This window comes from Macadamia integrifolia, chromosome 12 (assembly GCF_013358625.1).
Source record: "Macadamia integrifolia cultivar HAES 741 chromosome 12, SCU_Mint_v3, whole genome shotgun sequence".
NCBI lineage: Eukaryota > Viridiplantae > Streptophyta > Magnoliopsida > Proteales > Proteaceae > Macadamia > Macadamia integrifolia.
The window spans coordinates 6,904,886-6,921,141 of NC_056568.1; the positions used below are offsets into that span (position 1 = coordinate 6,904,886).

Here is a 16,256-nt window from a genome sequence, read left to right on the forward strand (position 1 = left end):
AAAAAAAAAAAGGAAGTACGAAACTGATTGGGGCCTCGGCAATCCTCCTTGGTCCTTATATGTTCTCCTCCAAGAAAATTCAGATCAGACGAATGGAAAGGAACAATCAAGTCTCAATATGGTCAGAACATCATGCTAATCCTTGGTCACATGTCATTTTCTGTAGTATTCTTTTTGAGTATGTGTTCTGTTTGTTTAATTAATCATAGGGGAAAAGAACAGTCCCTAATAGCCTACATGGGCATAAAGATATGGTGGGTTTTTTGAATTTCAAGGGATCGTAATTTCACAGCCCTATGGATCTGGGCGTAGGGCCACACAATTGGGGAACGATCTTTTGCCCTTAATCATATCTTCATTAGGCTAAAGTTTAAAAGTTCTCTTTAAGGCCATTGATGATGATTTCTCATATTAAACACATAGTGGACCATTCATACAGGGTATTTAGTGCTCTTCATTGCTTTCAGTGAAAATTGAATGGTTCTCATTCAACTCCATTATGATCAGATCCATGAGACTGTGGACTCACGGGACTAGTCAGGCCGAAGACCTGGATACCCATCGTTAGCAAAAAAAAAAAAAATCTCACATTATATGTTTGATGTTTTTCCTCCAACTCATTATGCTTTATGGCCTTTTCTCGCAACTCTTTTGTCAAACATCATTTATTTTTTTTATTTTGCATTTTTATAAAAATCATGTCAAATTAGTACATTCAAAATTTGCAGTGATGTTTCAACCATATTTTACCTTTTGAAAATAAACATTGGAAAAAAAAAATCAATACATAAAATTCCATGTAATTTTCATAGAAACAAACGGAGCTGAAATATTAAATATCTTCAAAACATTTCTTATTAGTTGATCAATGGCCATTGAAGCACTTAAGTTCTCCAAAACTAGCATAAATGCAGAAAACAAAAGAAAAATGTGGAGAATTGACAGGGAGGCGGATAATAATAACTGAGATCTTAAAACTCGTTTTTTAGCCTTTTAGGTTTTGTATGATTTTTGTTTGTTTCAGATTCTTTTGATATGGGTTATACTTCATTCAGTTTTTTACCCTAAAATCTAAACTGAATCAGGCTGAATGAAATCAAATTACAATTCTAAAAGTAAAATCGAATCAAAATTTTTTTAATCAATTTGATTCCTGTCAAATTGAACTGCTTCTTCTTCTTTTTTATTTTTTTATTTTTTTATTATTATTATTTTTTTTAGAATTGTAATTTGATTGAGGTGATACAATACCAAAAATAATCCTCTGTTTTTCTCATCCCTGTTTTTCTTTGTTTTGTTACCTACAGAACACGACACGTGGACAACTTTAAGACCAACGCACCGGATGTAATAATCCTCACCCAACCTTGACCGTTGGATCCTCTGTTGTCCACGTATCGTGTTCTGCAGGTAGCAAAACAAGGAAAAACAGAGATGAGAAAAACAGAGAATTTTGATCCATACAATACTTCACATTCACAAGTATCCGATAATTCATTCTATGATGATTGAGGACCAGTTCCATCAAGCAGTACATAATAGGGTACAGGTTACATTCATCCTTTTAGAAGGCATTTCCACATGTAGTAAGTGCTGGGAAGTAAGAAAAACAAAAATTAAGTGGACTTAACCTAAAGTCGATTCAACCTATCGGATTTTATTATAGAAGCCATGGGACCGATATGTCTAACTTTACATTAACTAATTATTTAAAAAATGGGCCGAAGAATCCTTTCGATCTGACGCAACACCCATCGCCCTCGTCAATGAAAAGCACAGGGGAAATCATTTTCAAGCACATGGGAGCGTAGATTTTTTTTTTTTTTTATAATAAAAAAATGATGTTCCATAATAATGATCATAGCCCTTAGGACAAGCTCTCGTACGATAAACAGTGTTTTCATAGGATCAATGGATGATAGTGGACATACTAAGACTCAAATCTAACCAATCGATGATGGATTAAGGGCATTTTCACCACTAGGTTACCAATCCCATTGATGCATGAGAGTGTAGGTAGCATAGTCATTTTGTAGAACTAAAAATATATGTTACTTTTGATGTTAAATTCAATAGATACAAATAGATCAAGTTGAATTTTGTTTTTTCAAAGTAAATAAAAATAAAAATAATGTTTAATACGAAAAGTATTATTTTATTGAACTTTATTAGTTTATCAATGAATTTAAGTCGTGATGAATATATATATAACTACTAAACCTCCTTTTTAGGTAACGATTAATTAATTAATTAATTAATTAACCTCCTCTAGCAGCCGAGCTACTGTAGAAGGACTTTATCAAGTTTGGCAGCCTAGATGGCTCATAGACTTAAAAGGCCATAATGAAGGTTTTGTCGAGTTGTAACCAAGGTAATTAATTATATATACCCACCGACAGGCACATAATTGGAAAAAGTGAAGGTTAAAAGTAATTTCAGGTTTTGCATTAATTAATCGGGTGGGACAACAACTTTTGTAACAATATCTTAAGTTGCCTCGATGGAAAATCTTTTCTATGTCAAGGGAGAGGGAATATTATCTATTTGCATGACCCTCTGGATCAGCGCAAGATCAATGAGAATGTGTGTCGAGATATCCAACATGAGGGGAGTGGTGGAATGGTCATTTCATTATCCTTGTGTCTAGGTGTAGGAACAAATGACTGAGTAACATTCTTTTCTCCATATGTTATAATCACCTTCACATTATCTTCCTACGGAAGTTCTTCCTCTCTACTTTCTTATTAACTTCTAATTAGTGAAAATGATAAAATCAATGTTAATTAATACCCAAGTTAATCCACATAAAGTATCTAGATGTTTAGTTAATCTTTGGAGAAATGAAAGTTGTTGATAGTGCCCCTCATTGACTTGGTTAGAAAAAGACATGAATTTAAATTCCTTCCATTTGATGATCATCTTGAGCTTATTCCCTCCGTTCTCCGAGGATGATACATTTATGGTCATGGTTATTTGGCTTACCCTAGCATGTTATTAAGAAGTTGGAATCAAAATTTTTATTTTATTGTGGTTCAAGCTGTCTATGGAGAGAAAAATTCATTATATTGCTTGGGACGACATCTGTAAACCTAAAATGAGGGGGAGGGTTCTAGGGATGAGGCGTAGGTATATTAAAAACAAGAGTGTGGTAAAGATATTGAAGCATATTTAGCGTGTGGCATCCGAAAAATATGAAGTGGATTCAGCATAGATACCTGTAAGAGGAATTCCATTTAGGCTATTCAACTGGTTCAAAATTGCTCTTAGGGTCAGCAGAAATTTTTGAAGTATAAATTTCGTGTTGAACCTTTTATTTATCACATCATTAGAAATGGTTGTTCTACATTGTTTTGGATTGACCATTGGCATCCTGCAAGAGTGATTCTCAACAGGGTTTGAGATTGCATCTGATTTGATGCATGCTCTGATAGATTGGCATGGGTGTAGTCCATTCTGGTTGATGGAAGATGGAACCATCAACCATGGACCTCCAACTTGGAGATGTTTACTGGATGGTCTCCCTACGAAGATCAACTTTGAAAACGTAAGGTTTTGATTTCCCCTCTTTTGTAGTTTCTATTGGACAGGATTAAAGAGTAGGGATCACTTATCTTTTTTTCTTGCGTTCTACTAAAAAAAAATGGAGAGATATTTTAAGTCATTGTTCTTCATCTAGAAGACATGGAGATGGTATCATGTTCGAAGCAAGGTAGATTGAGAAGACTTGCAAGAGGGATTTTATTGATTGTGTTGCCAAGATGGCATTGTGTTACAGTTACTTACATTTTTGGAAGGAGAGAAACTTTTGATCATTTCACAACAAAACGTAGACCTTGCCTTGCATCATTACATTCACGAAAGTGGATGTAGAGGATATGTGTAAAGTTGATTAATACTGAGGGTATGAAATCCCTCAGAAACCTCTTCCTAGTTTAGAAATGGAGAGTGCATTCCAATCTAGATTGAGAGGCACATGTGGTCCAAATGAATTGATACCAGTTGTATTGTTTGGGGCCTTCTAAGTGTAGAGGATCCTGTGGTTTACCTGAAAAAAAAAATTTCATGATCATGTGACAATTCAAAGTACTTCTATTGAATGGACATACTTGCCCCTCTATTTAAGCTACCAACCTATTGTATAAACGAGATCAGATTCTCTCTTGGATCATAATTTCTTGCAATAATCTCATACTATTCATTGGGTGCAAGTATCCACACTCAGAGATGGTTCCCACATCGGCCTTGGATTGATGAAATTTAGCTATTGCCCGGGTTGCAGCCTAGTGGCAGCCAAAGAAATGGAATCTAAAATGGTATTTTGGAAAATACTATAACCAAGGAGGGTATTCATGAACCCTAAGGAAAGTGAATTATTCCATTTCTTTAGCTGCCAGTAAAGGGTTCAGCTACTTGGGTAGTGGCCAAATTTTTTCCACCTTCGATGATGTAAGATTATTGAGGTCATGATCCGAGAGATGAACTAACCTCGTTATAAACCAACCAATTACAACCCTGCTTGCAGCCAAAGAAATATATTACAAATGAATTTATAACCTACCGGTGACATCCAGCCTCCGATAAGAACTTAATTTGGACCTAAAAATAAATAAATGTACTAAATTATGTGGTAGTGACATCCAGCCTCCGATAAGGACTTTATTTTATTTATTTATTTATTTATTCTATCTTTTTTACAACCAAGAAATAAATGTATTAAATTATGCGCCCAAGAACAATATGGGTCTATAAATTAAAGGATAAGAGCCCTTCACCTTCAGTTCTACCACCCTCTCCTTAGCTAAGTAAGGGCAAAAAAACATGGCAGGCACTGACGTAGAACAGCAATTCCATGGCGAACTTTCTCACGCAGAGACCCAAACAACAAGCAGCAACGATTCCAAACGAGGGGGTTGGATTACCTTCCCCTTCATCGCAGGTTCTCTCTCTCTCTCTCTCTCTCTCTCTCTACATATTGTTAACATGTTTAATGTATGGCTGTGCATACATGAATTGTATTGTATAGTTGGGGTGATGGGGCTGACGTTGGCGTCTGCGGGATGGACATCAAACCTGATCGTCTATCTGATCGAAGAGTTCAACGTGAAGAGCGTCGACGCCGCCCAGATCTCCAATATCGTCAACGGTTGCACCAGTCTCTTCCCCGTCGCCGGTGCCATTCTTGCCGACTCCTTATTCGGTTGCTTCTCCGTCATCATCTTCTCCTCTATTGTCTCTCTTCTGGTACAGATCGAATCATTATTCCGTTATATATATATATATATATATAATGACATTTTTTTATCTCTTCTCTATGATTCTATTTATGCACTTGCAGGGTATAATTCTGTTAACTTTAACGGCGATGCTACACTCCCTTAGGCCTTCACAAGGAGAAACCCCATCAACACTTCAACTTGGGGCTCTGTACAGTGCCTTAACGCTGGGATCTATAGGGATTGGGGGCACGCGCTTCACTTTAGCAACGATGGGTGCAGATCAGTTGACAAAGTCAAAGGATCAAGGGGTCTTCTTCAACTGGTTTTTCTTCACTCTCTATGTTGCTTCCATTATCAGCTCCACGGCTATCGTCTACGTAGAGGATAACGTTGGTTGGGATTGGGGGTTTGGGTTATCCGCCGCTACTAACGCCGTCGGTTTGGCCGTTTTCTGGGTGGGAAAACGGTACTATCGTAGTATGAAGCCTAAGGGGAGCCCTTTCGTAAGCTTAGCTCGGGTTGTGGTCGCCACCATTCGAAAGTGGAAGTTAGTAGTATTGGTGTCTTCCCAAAGCCAGCAAAGTAAAGATGATTCTTATTACTACGGCAAAGCTGAGGTTGCTGAGTTGCCTTCTTCAGCTCCCACTCCAAGCTTCAGGTACCCATTTTCTTCTAGCAAAAAATTAAAAATTAAGGTAACAATTTTCTCTTCCTAAATCAGGTGTGGGACCCACATTTATTTGAAATTTATCTGTAGTGTGAACATGGAATTTGGACCTCTTGTGCGACTCTACCATCATGAAGTATCGAAGAGTGGATCAAGTCCTCGTATGAGAATCATTTTGATATGGGAGTCATTCTTGTATGGGGCTGATCCGTCCTGATGGAACCTACCCAAACAATCAATTTTATTGCGGATTTCATCTGTGTGGATCAGTCTGTATGAGAACTTGATCCACACAAAAAGTATCAAATCACGAGCCAATAATGCATTACATGCTCTGACTCATAATCCATATAGTGTTTCGATTGTGGGATTCTATGTGGGGGGTAACTCTTTTCCGTAAGTCGGGAGCTGATCTAGGCTTGCGAACAAGAGCACCTTGTTTCCATTGTGTATGTACATTTATACATATATAGGGTAAGAGAACGTTACCTCCTAGTGCAGGTACACACTAGTAGGCGTAACCAATGGGATGACATGTGAGAGGAGCATTTTCAAGATAGGTAGCATGGTCTTTTCGCACCCGTTATGTCTTGATGTAGGTAGAGACTAGAGGGTAACGTTCTTTCTACCTCTATATAAGGGAAAAAACCCTACCTACTAGCACAGAAAGAATATATTCCCCGCGTCCAAGGTTCCATCTTATTAATCAGTTGCACTAATGTTTCTTGTGCCAATAAGACAGGGTTACTTTTTTTATTATACGTTGAAAATTAGCAACAAGTATAGGACAAAATGAAACTTGTCTCAACTTTTTTTTTTTTTTTTTGGTAGGACTTGTCTCAACTTGAGATCCATTGTTAAACAAGGTCTTCAATCCATTGAAAAATTAGCATAAGACAAAATTCAGAATTGCACTATTGTTAGTCCATAGTCCTACCACTTTTTTGGCACTTGATGGTCGGCCTTGCGACCAACCTTCTTTTTTATTGTGACCCATACTTGGGATCGATCGTTGTCGCTTCTTTTGTTTTCTTTCTCCAGCAGGCTTACTTGCAAACAAAGATTATAGGATTGTATAAGAAATCAACCTTTTCTTCTTCTTTTTTCTTTTAAATGTTACTCTTTGCTTTTACCAAAGCATTCTTGATTTATGGATCAATAATAAGTATCAGTTTCCACACTCTCCTACTTCTCTCATGGCCGTAGGTAGTGGGTTTATATATGATTTTTTCTTTTCTTTTCTTTTCTTTTCTTTTCTTTTCTTTTTCAGTGTTGTGTTTTATGGATCAATAATAAGTGTCAGTTTCCACATGAGCTTGTGATGAGGCCACCTTTGTGGCAGACCGAGACATGTGGTCAATCCAAATGTTTGTGGAGCTTGAAGATGGAGATTTCGTGTGGCCATTGCTGATGAGTGGTGACTACTGTTGCCCACCACTCTCTCTCTCTCTCTCTCTCTCTCTCTCTCTCTCTTTCTGCCCTTCCCTTTCCTTCTCCGACTCAAGCTCCCCTCGCTCCTCTTCTTCCTCTGATCCTCCGGCTATGGTTCCCGTAGAGTATTTTTTTTTTCTCATGAGCTATCATTTTACTGCATGTTGGTTACATGTCTATCATTGTTGTGGGAATATTCTCACAAAGAAGAGAGACATAGCTGATGTTAACTTACGAAACACTCAGTAGTGTGACCAATCATGTTCCTAATTTTTATGTCAAAGGAGTCATATTCATGATCGAGGGAGTAAATAGAATATACTAAGGAACAATGGCTACAACAAGCATATCAACTATGTAAAAACTATTTAATTTGAATCTATGCCATTGAATATTTGAATGATCTAAGGCCCCTTTTTGTTTTATGGTAGAAGCCATATGCAAATGAAAATTTTCAAGTAATATATTTTTGTAAAAATGATTTCACAAGTACAATTTTTTACACTAATTTAAATAGAAATTCTCCTAGCTTTTGCATTGCTTATACCAATAATTATTGGAGATTTTGAGAGAAAAGAAAATGATACAAGGTACATTTGGGTAAATTTTGCTATAAAAATCATATTTATGTGTTTTAGTAATTCAATAAATTATTAAACAGTAGACCCAAAAAAAAAAATACAATAAAATATGCCAAAAATTCACAACAAAGGCTTAATATATATATATATATATATATTGATTTTGTTTTTTAAAAAATTAATCTCTAAATATATGCAATCTTTGGTGCAGATTCCTGAACCGTGCAGCTCTAAAAACCGAAGGTGACACTGGACCGGACGGCTCAATAGCAAAGCCGTGGAGGCTATGCACGGTGGAGCAAGTCGAAGACCTCAAAACCCTACTCCGAATCTTCCCTCTCTGGTCCAGCAGCATCTTCTTGAGCACCCCAATCGCAATCCAGCTCAGCCTCACAGTCCTCCAAGCACTCACAATGGACCGCCACCTTGGGCCCCACTTCCAAATCCCTGCTGGCACCTTCCCCGTCTTCTCTCTCATATCTACTTGCGTCTCCATCTCCATCATCGACCGTTTCCTTCCACCCACGTGGTACACACTCACCGGTCGATCACTAACCCCTCTTAAACGAATAGGGCTCGGCCACGTCCTCAACTTCATCGCCATGGCAGGGTCTGCCCTCGTGGAGTCAAGGCGGCTGCATGTGGTCTGGTCCCACCAACTCGAAAACCAGACCGGATCAACCGTCGTCCCGATATCAGCATTATGGTTGGCAGTGCCGCTGATCATCGTCGGCGCCGGCGAAGCCTTACACTTTCCGGGACAGGTTTCTTTATACTATCAAGAATTTCCGGAGGCGCTGCGGAGCACAGCGACCGCTATGATCGGGCTACTCATCGCGGTCGGCTTTTATCTAAGCACGGCAGTGATTGATTTGGTACGGAGTGTCACCGGTTGGTTGCCGAATAATATCAACCAAGGGAGGATGGATAATGTTTATTGGATGTTGGTCGTGATAGGAGTGGCCAACTTTGGCTATTACCTAACATGTGCCAGGTTATATAAGTACCAAAATGTTGATGACCGGGACACCACCAGTTCTAGCTAGCTCAGAGTCTAGGGACCAAAAGGTCCAAGACCAAGATTGAAGGAACATGACTAGGGCATTTTGGAAGTGTGGAACGGCTCTATAGGACTAGTGAAACTTGTGTCACGAGTTGAGGTCTGAATTGTATTACAAATGCTTTAGGGAGGAAGATTCTGTCTATCATGTTTATGATAGATTGGCCGATTTTCACTCCTTGGCTTTAAGACCTTTGTTTGAGACCAATGGCTGTGCACAAGCTCCTAATCAGTAAATTTCCATTCTACCAAATAAAAAAACTACCAATTGGCCTTGAAATAACTTGTCGATCTTCATTTTTTTTTTTTATTGTTTCTTTATTGCTAAAATTGGTCAATTTTTGTTTTTCGCCTTTACTGGAGGTGATGTTTTGGTTTAAGATAGTGGGTTCGAAAAAACTGGTTAAAGATCCTATTGTGAATACTTCTATTTTCCTAATTTAATGGTAATTTTGTTTCTTATAAGAAAAAAAGATTGATGATTGATGCGTGGATGGTTCATATCGTATTAGTATTAGTCTGGCTCTAAATTTTCTAATTTTGGTAGTGTAATCTTACTTACTAGCACTATATATGATTGCTAAGAGCATGATTGGGAATATGAATTTGGAATGTGAACTTCATACTAATCTCTATGGTATTAATGATTTAAAGGGGAAAGAAAGTTCTCATTCATCAAAGTTGTTTGATAAATTTTTCAAAAGGAAATTATTTTGATTAACTTTGATTTGATGTTTTTCACCTATGAATGTTCTTAGACATTTCATTAACAATTTATATTTGTTTATTTTGATGATAGTCACATGTTTAGTTCTTCTTCTTGTGATAACACACTAACAATGTTCATCAAATTTTTGAATTGTTATAAAATGAAAAGCTTTATGCCAATCTCAAGAAGTGTGCATTCATGATCCAGAGTATACCCTTTCCAGGATTAGTTATTTCTTTTCTATATATTAACTCGACCGAGGCCAAGATCAAAGAAATTTTGCATTGGAAAACTCCAAAGTGAATCACCCAAGTGCAAAGAAAGGGCTTATTCACAACCATAGATAAAACCATAGCTTTGGTTAGGGACCATTGCTTTTGGCCTAAATTAAACAGTGACGTAGGAGATTTGTCCAAAATTGTTTTGTGTGTCAAAAGCCAAGGTTGGGTCCCAAAATTGTGAATCTTATCAATCCTTACTGATACCCAACCAGCAATAGGTACTCAAAGATGACACATTCCTTTCCTTAGAAGAATACTCTCAATGCTTCACATGTTGCTCATCTCTTTTGCAAAGAAAATATTCTTTGTATATGGTGAGAGAGTCTCACTTTTGGGTTGTGCTTATAAGCGTTATTGGGTGAGTTGATGTCCTCTGTACATGGTGAGAGAGTCTCACATTTGGGTTGAGAGAGTTCTCTGTGCAGGATTATAATCTCTCACGAGATATAAACCTTAGACTCATAGATCATCATAGATAGATTAAGAACACCAAGAACAATGGGATAGAAACTATAAATAATAAAAGCGTACTTTGATTGGGATCCATAGTGAAGCAAAGCGCAACAGAAAATCTTCTGATCCACATAGCAATATACTTCTCTTCTATTCCCCTATGATCACTGGTAGAAGAGGAACCTGAACGTACAAGGGAGGAAGCCACAAGAAACTCTATCTCTTTATCTTTCTCTTTCTCTCTCCAGAATGTATGTTATGAATAAGATTAGGGTTAGAGGAGGGATCTAGCTCTCTATTTATAAAGTTTTCCAATGGACTCACTCATCACAAGTCTGATGATTAACTAAAGCCCACACTAGCCAGCCCATAATAAACTAATTAAAGCCTGTATGTCTCACTTAATTAGACCAAATAATTAGCCCGATTTTATTAAAGCACAAAAACCCAATTAATATAAGCCCACATAGAAATATTCTAACATTCTCCCACTTGGGCTATATTAATTGCTATTAATATTTTGAAAACTTATTTTGTCCTTAAAAAACAATCTCAAGCTAATCATCACCTTAATGCACGTGCCTGTATAATGGTCTAGAGACATCTCTAATAGTCAATCATGTCCCATTGAGTTTCAAACACTGAATCATGGCGGTAACTTCATCTTGTAAATAACACAGGACCTTCCATGGTCACGAGAGCTCTCAACTCTCCTAACATGGATTCAATATGGTAGTGTGGCAACTGTATAACACCTACATAATAGTTCCATATGTGCTATCTCCTTGTCAGTCCAATTTTCTCTCCCTTAAATGGTACAACCACATTAGAGAAAATTCTTTATGGTTCCAACAAACCTGTATGTCTTATCTTCAATAACTCGAGTTATACTTTATGTGTTATAAGACATACTTTAAGATTAATAACTGAATACCTCAGTATTTGCTCAAGGTTAACACATAACTTAAAACTTTAAACATATATATATATATATATATAAATATATATAAAACACCCACGTGTTAAATACAACAGTTATAACAAAACTGCATTTTATAGAATATAATTACATGCAAAAGACAGTTAATATATAATCCCCAAAATTATCAAAAAGTAAAAGCACAAATAAAAATTTTATTACACAATAGAGCAAAATAAAATATCTCTTACTAAACAACAGCATCCCATGATGCTCCTAAGCTCATGCTAATGACATGTCTAAAAAACATTAGGGTGAAGGCCTTTAGTCAGTGGATCAACTACCATATTATCTGTACGAATATGCTCCACTGTGATGTCACACTTTTTAATCTTTTCCTTTATCGTCAAATATTTGACCTCCATATGCTTGGACCATGTGATACCTTTATTGTTGTTAATAAACAACACAACACAATTGTTATCACAGTACAACTGGATGGGTCTAGCCACAAAATCAAATATTATCAACTCCCTTATGAGGTTCCTGAGCCAAATTCCCTGAGTAACTGCTCCATAGCATGCTACAAATTCTGCTTGTATAGTTGAAAAAGTTATCAATTTTTGTTTTGTACTTTTCCATAATATTATCCCACCCGCCACTAAAAAAAAATATTTTGATGTAGATTTCCTATGATCTGACAACAACAAAGTCAGAGTCTATATACCCTACTAGTTATTGGTCTTGAACACGTCTGTAAATCAACATATAATTCTTTGTCCTCTTTAAGTATCTTAAAACCTTCTTAGTAGCAACCCAGTGATCATGACCAAGGTTTGACTGATATCTACCTAGAACTCTTATTGTAAAAATAATATCTGATCTAGTAAAAACTTGAGCATACATGATACTTCCAAGTGCACTAACATAGGTTACTTTCTTCATTAAATCTCTCTCAATATTAATTTTAGGGCATTGTAATAATCTTAATTTGTCACCCTTGAGAATTGAAACATTCTCAGATTTGCAATCCAGCATACTGAACCTCTCCAAAACATGATCAATATATGCCCTCTGAAAAAGACTTAACAGTTGGCGAGAACGATCACTATGGATCTCAATGCCAAGGACAAAGGACGCATCACTAAGGTCCTTCATAACAAACTCCCTAGATAACAGTTGTTTTGTCTCATGCAACAGCCCTAGATCACTGCTTGCAAGCAAGATATCATCCACATAAAGTATAAGGAAAATAAATCTGCTCCCACTTACCTTGTGATATACACACTAATCTACTTGGTTCTCAAAAAAATCAAATGAAGTCACAACACTATCAAACTTAAAGTACCATTACCTGGAAGCTTGTTTAAGCCTATAACTATACTTATTAAGTCAACATATAAGATGATGAAAACCATTCACCGTAACACCTTCAGGTAATTCAACAAGTTCCCAAATACCATTATGTTTCATTGATTGCATCTCATCTTTTATTGCATCCAACCACAAATTTGACTGAGGATAAGAAAAAGCGTCTGAATAAGAAACTAGATCAATCACATAACTGATGTCGTAGCCATGTTCTCCCAAATAGACCATGTAGTCTGGTGGTATAGTTGACCTCATTTCCCTGGTGGATCTCCTGAATGAAGCCTCCACAACCACATCCTAAACCTGAGGAACCTCACTAGGAGCTATATCAGCATGCTCATGTATCTCAATAGATGCAGCAACTGGTGTAGTAGGCTCTACATTCATCTGAATAGGTAGAGTAAATGACACAGTCGTCCTAACCTCATTATAGTTCTCTATAGTCTGAGAATAACTACCCTTCTCGGCTACTTCAAGTTCTAAAAATTTTACTGTCAGTGGTTCCACAATTCTAGTACCTCCGCAAGGGTTATAATATCGATACCCTTTCTAATGATCAGGGTAAGCAACAAAGTAGCATCGAGTAGTTCTGGAGTTAAACTTGCTCAAAGTTGGATTATACAACCTTACTTCTACAGGACAACCCCAAACTTTAAGATGGTTCAAACTAGATTTCCATCTAGTCCATAACTCAAAAGGAGTTAATGGAACAGCCTTAGTAGGGACTCGATTAAGGATGTAAAGGGTCGTTTTCAAAGCCTCACCTCATAAAAATTGAGGTAAATTTTTCCTACTAACCATACTTCTCATCATATCCACAAAGGTGCGATTACGCCTTTTGGCCACCCCATTCTGCTCAGGACTCCTAGGTATAATAAATTGACTTACTATCCCAGAATCCTCTAAGTATTTGGCAAATGGGCCTTTAAGCTGTCCAGCATCGCCATATCTACCATAATACTCACCACTCCGGTCAGATCTAACAACCTTGATAACTTTTTTCAAATATTTTTTGACTTCAGTCCTAAAAATCTTAAATTTATCAAGAGATTCAAACTTTTTCTTAATCAAGAACAGACAACCATATTAGGAATAGTCATCAATAAATGTGACGAAACAAGAATTTCTACACAAGATAGCTATATAGTGTCCACTGATGTCAGTGTGAATAACCTCTAATAGGTCGGAACTATGGATTACCGACTTCTTCTTTATCTTGGTCATTTTTTCTTTACAACAGTTTACACATGTCTCTAGGTCACCTTCAAGAGTGGGTATGATGTCAGATTTTATCAACCTTTCAACTCTTTCTCTAGAGATGTGACAAAGCCTTTTATGCCACAACATATAAGACTGTTCCTTGGGTAAAGGCCTTTTGAGAATAATTTTTTCAACATTATAAAAGACATAAATATCATGAGGAGCTAAACACAATCTATATAGTCCATAAGACATAGTATAGTAACCAACCTTATTTGAATTGAAGAACAAATTAACCATAGCGTTCTTTATTTCAAAATGGTAACCACACAAGTCTAAAACTGAAACGAAAATTAAATTCCACCTACATGACGGTATATAAAAAATATTTCTTAACATCAATTTAAAACCAGAGTCTAGAATTAAAATGACATCTCCCACGAATTTTACATTAGCTTGTTCATTGTTCTCCACAGTGAGTTTTGATTCATCCTTATTTGGCTTCCTCCGATTTATGATCTCTGTATGGTAGAAGTAACATGGTTAGTTGCACCGCTATCTAGCCACCAAGAACTGGATGGAGCTTCTGATAAGTTGGATTCACAAACAAATGCTAAAGAATCATTATCTACATGATCACATTTAGATGACCAAGTTTTGTACTTAGGGCATTCCTTCTTCTTATGATCCTTTTTTTTTTTTACAAAAGAAGCAGTGACCACCCTCATTCTTAAAAGAATGTTTCTTAGGACCAAATTGCTAGATTGACTAAACTCCTTATTGATTTCCTGAGCAACTTTATTAATATGAAATTTAGACTTTTTGCCTTTACGAAAACTGGAGCTGGAAGAAACAAAGTTGTGTGGCTTTTCTCCTTCAATTTTTTTTTCTTCCTAAGCAACAACTCTAAAGATCAAGTCATTAATGGTTCAGGTTTCATCTTGGAAATTATAATTGGTTTTGATGATCTCAAATTCAGAAGGAATGATATTTAAGGCTTAATAGACAATACAAGAGTCAGGAAAAGAAACATCTAAGGCTTTGAGTTTGATTTGGTAATCCACCATCCAAATGATATAGTCCTTAACATCTTCAGAACCATTGTACCTCTAATTGAAAAGTTCCTGCAGAAGAGTTCCTATTTTAGCATTTGATAAAACTCAGTACCTGAGTGTCACTGCATTCATCATCTCCTTAACAGTGCAATCAGTAAGCAAACCACTTTTTAGGTGATCTTTGATCTACCTCTTTATGGACAGTAAATAGATGCGATTACTTTTTACCCATGCAACATGCACCAATTTTCATCATCAATGCTTTAATCAATGAGATCCGCTGATTTATCTATAATAAAGGATATGTGAATATCTGTCACTTCCATGGCAAACAATACATACTCTTTCCATTTGTTTCAATTGGGCCAAGTAAGAACCTCAGTAGTAACCATATTATTGTTGACCGAAAAGGTGACAGAAAAATAAATAATGCATATCATTAGCATAATGTGAGTACCGTGTAACTTAAAAATATATAAATACACCAATTGAGAGTTCACAAACATCATTATGTAAACAGCTTTGGGCTAAGTTCATAACATAAAATTACAGAACCCTTCACATATCAGCGGTCATGAAAACATATTCGAACATTTGATGCACTATTACCTTTGGATGTATAAACTACTTGGATTAGTCAATTTTCAACCATGTACTGTTTATGTGACCCTCTAAGTACTAACATACAATCACCTCCTCTGGGTGTATGATCATACATTAGAACTAGAGATATCCCACTACCGTATTAGATCGATATTCCATAAATTTAATCAAGAAGACCACTTTGGTGGCTACAACTTAATCAAATTTATAAAACTCTCTCATACCAGGATATACTTAATATCACTCACATCAAACCAAATAATATGTAATTTTAGACTTGAAGACAAAAAACTAAAAAATATCCCTAAAATTACAATAGATGCTAATAATATTGTTTAATACTTTAATCATCCATTAGGATATTTGTTCATTTATTTTTTTAATCCCCTGAACACTATAATGAGTACTATTCGTTTTCAATAATTAGGGTTTTAAACCTAATAATCCTTATTGATTAGGGTTTCAAACCTAATAATCATTAATCAATTAGAGTTTTAAAATAATCATCTCTAATCAATTATGGTTTTAAAATAATCACCCCTAATCAATTAGGGTTTCAAAAATAATCATCTCTAATCAATTAAAGTTTTAAAAAACTAATCATCTTTAATTCATGGATCTAATCCAAAAACTATAATACATCACTCTTGTATTTGATTAGGGTTTTAATTAGGGTTTTAAATTTAATCGTCCATAATCCATAGATTCAA

General features: G+C 36.2%; 1 protein-coding gene across 1 annotated transcript; it reads left to right on the forward strand.

Moving 5' to 3' along the window:
- The first annotated feature begins 4,793 nt into the window (after nt 1–4,793).
- LOC122057641 (protein NRT1/ PTR FAMILY 2.7-like) lies at nt 4,794–9,420 on the forward strand. The gene is made up of 4 exons (XM_042619820.1): nt 4,794–4,936; nt 5,024–5,241; nt 5,336–5,874; nt 8,107–9,420. The coding sequence occupies exons 1-4, from the start codon at nt 4,819–4,821 to the stop codon at nt 8,939–8,941; spliced, it is 1,710 nt and encodes a 569-aa protein (XP_042475754.1). The 5' UTR covers nt 4,794–4,818; the 3' UTR covers nt 8,942–9,420.
- The last annotated feature ends 6,836 nt before the right edge of the window (nt 9,421–16,256 follow it).

Coding starts and splice junctions, on each gene's coding strand:
- LOC122057641 (XM_042619820.1), top strand. CDS start 4,819: ATGGCAGGCACTGACGTAGAACAGCAATTCCATGGCGAACTTTCTCAC. Junction 4,937..5,023: donor TACCTTCCCCTTCATCGCAG/GTTCTCTCTCTC, acceptor TGTATTGTATAG/TTGGGGTGATGGGGCTGACG. Junction 5,875..8,106: donor GCTCCCACTCCAAGCTTCAG/GTACCCATTTTC, acceptor TCTTTGGTGCAG/ATTCCTGAACCGTGCAGCTC.